General features: G+C 33.9%; 1 protein-coding gene across 2 annotated transcripts; it reads right to left on the minus strand.

The window, feature by feature from the left end:
• Window positions 1-201: 201 nt before the first annotated feature.
• On the minus strand, window positions 202-2,022 carry LOC116341498 (phenoloxidase-activating factor 3-like). Of its 2 annotated transcripts, none has more exons than XM_031768610.1 (7): window positions 1,903-2,022; window positions 1,776-1,823; window positions 1,541-1,689; window positions 1,121-1,255; window positions 994-1,050; window positions 752-935; window positions 202-690 (listed from the first exon to the last, which is right to left on the minus strand). In XM_031768610.1, coding segments are annotated over exons 2-7 (546 nt in total). In that variant the 5' UTR covers window positions 1,795-1,823; window positions 1,903-2,022; the 3' UTR covers window positions 202-688. The 2 variants fall into 2 exon arrangements, with proteins under 2 accessions (XP_031624470.1, XP_031624471.1); XM_031768611.1 differs by having other exon boundaries at window positions 1,909-2,021.
• Window positions 2,023-2,172: the final 150 nt, after the last annotated feature.

Raw genomic sequence — 2,172 nt, forward strand, 5'->3', positions numbered from 1 at the left:
TGGCAAAACTATCCTGTGGTTTGCAGAGGGTTACGACTCTTTCGACTTTTGGTGTTCGCAGAAAGACACAATTAAGCATTTCAAATACAATTAATACTAGAATTATCAGTTGCTATTTCCCATACACTGCTACAGAAAATATTAATTTCATTATGCTGATCATTAATTTTTAATTTCATTATCGACATCAAACAGCTCTTATGCATGAAAAATTATTCTCATTTTATTGAATTAAAAAAATGTTCAAAAAATCATATACATTTGGGTGAATGAGTAAGAGAACTAAAAAAAATTATTCATTAAAAGTGTTTTCGTTCATCCAAATTCAAATCATTTGGTTGCCTTATACATTGGGCCAAACGACTCTTTCGATCCAGTACAAGTAATATGCGACCCTAGTGAAAATGGTTGGTAGAGCAAGACCACAGCTTTGACCAAACGATGCAATGCCAACCACCGTGGCCAGCGATGTTTCATTGTGGGGGAAATATTGCAATGACCCAGCAGTGTCTCCGTAGCAAGTGTCGTTTTTTCCTTGAGGGTCATGTGCACAATACTGTCCTTCAATCAGACCGTTTCGATAGGTTGGCAAATTTGGCTCTCGATTCCATTCCATCATTGTTGCGTTGCATTCCGATAGTGGCATCGTAATCAATTCCGTTTTGAGCAGGGACTCTGATTGCACATTCTCTAAGTTCCAAAATATTTAAGTTAAAGTTAGTTGTTCATGCCAAAAATTAATATAGCCTACATTCAGGTGATATAGCTCGCCAGCTGGTTACAGTGAGCTTCACATCCGATGGTATGTCATCTAAATTAGTTTGTAAGCAAGCTGGCCCAATGTAACTTGAAAATTGGATTGTGTTTTTTACCCGAATCAAAGCAATGTCATTCACTTTCGTGTCAAGATCATAAAGCGGATTAACGATGATCTCCTGTTCAAAATAATTCTAATCAATATTTATTTTCGCTTAAAAAAACAGGAATAGTAACCTCAATTTCATGATTGGTTGCTTTAATTACGTCGTTATTTCCATTTTTCAAAGACACCTGTTTAATTTTGATAATAAAAATAAAATGAAAATCATTTTGAAATAAAGCACTGCAGTGTATTTCTTACCTTTCCCATACGGACCATTGTCGGTTGTCGCTGACTCACACAGTGTGCTGCCGTCAGCACAAATTTGTTTGAAATGATTGTACCACCACAATCGAAGGACACCTTATAATCCTCGTCGAAATAGACCAATGCTGCCTAAGAAATAAAAGGAGTTAAAAAGCATTTTAAGTTGGAACTGATCAGGTGATCACACATTGTTTAAAAGGGATAACAAGAGATTTGGCAAACAAAATATAAAAGCATATGAAAAATCAAAATGAAATAATGATATATAGTTCAGACATATATAAATAATCAGATTTCTCTTTTTTGAATCCATTTTTAACAAGAGGTGTATATATTAACATAGAATTCCTTACTGAGAATATGTGAAATAAGTTTAATCAGAATGTTAGAAAATATTCAACATGAAATACCAACCATCCAAGGGAATTCATTATTTTCGGCTAATTCACCATTCAAACTACGATCCCCTGAATAATTTCTTGCAAATACAAAAATCAGTGGATTTTCATCGTCTGGGACCAATTCACCAATTATTATACGATCCGTTGAATGTCGGAAACAGGCTAAACGAAAAATTGAACATGAATTTTTTTTTTAAATGCGTGCCCAAAGCGATCCGAAAAAATGGTTTATATAAAATGATCATTACCATTTTCTGAGGGCCGCATACTTAGAAGTTCAATGATTTTCCTATTTTCTGAGTGAATAGAAATTAGTTTGACTTGTTAGTGTTAATTCATAAGAAATATGACAAATATAGGTTCATTCAAAAATACTTTTACGCGAAGCCAAATACAAGGCATTTTCTCCGTAGTCATTTCTATCGTTGACATTTGCACCGTTTTTAAGTAGCACTTCAACAATTCGCTCATGACCTATGGAAATGATTTTAAATTACATAATTCAAAAATCAACCATTATGACTGAGAGATGTCATATTGTAAAAACGCTATCTGGTGACGTGTGCGAATTGTGGTTGAAATCAAACGATATGAAAATTTAGTTAATAAGACACCATCCAACAATTCCGTCTTTGTAATTACATA

Source organism: Contarinia nasturtii, unplaced genomic scaffold (assembly GCF_009176525.2).
Source record: "Contarinia nasturtii isolate CC-2019 unplaced genomic scaffold, AAFC_CNas_1.1 Cnas_scaffold_714, whole genome shotgun sequence".
In the NCBI taxonomy this organism is placed as follows: Eukaryota; Metazoa; Arthropoda; class Insecta; order Diptera; family Cecidomyiidae; genus Contarinia; species Contarinia nasturtii.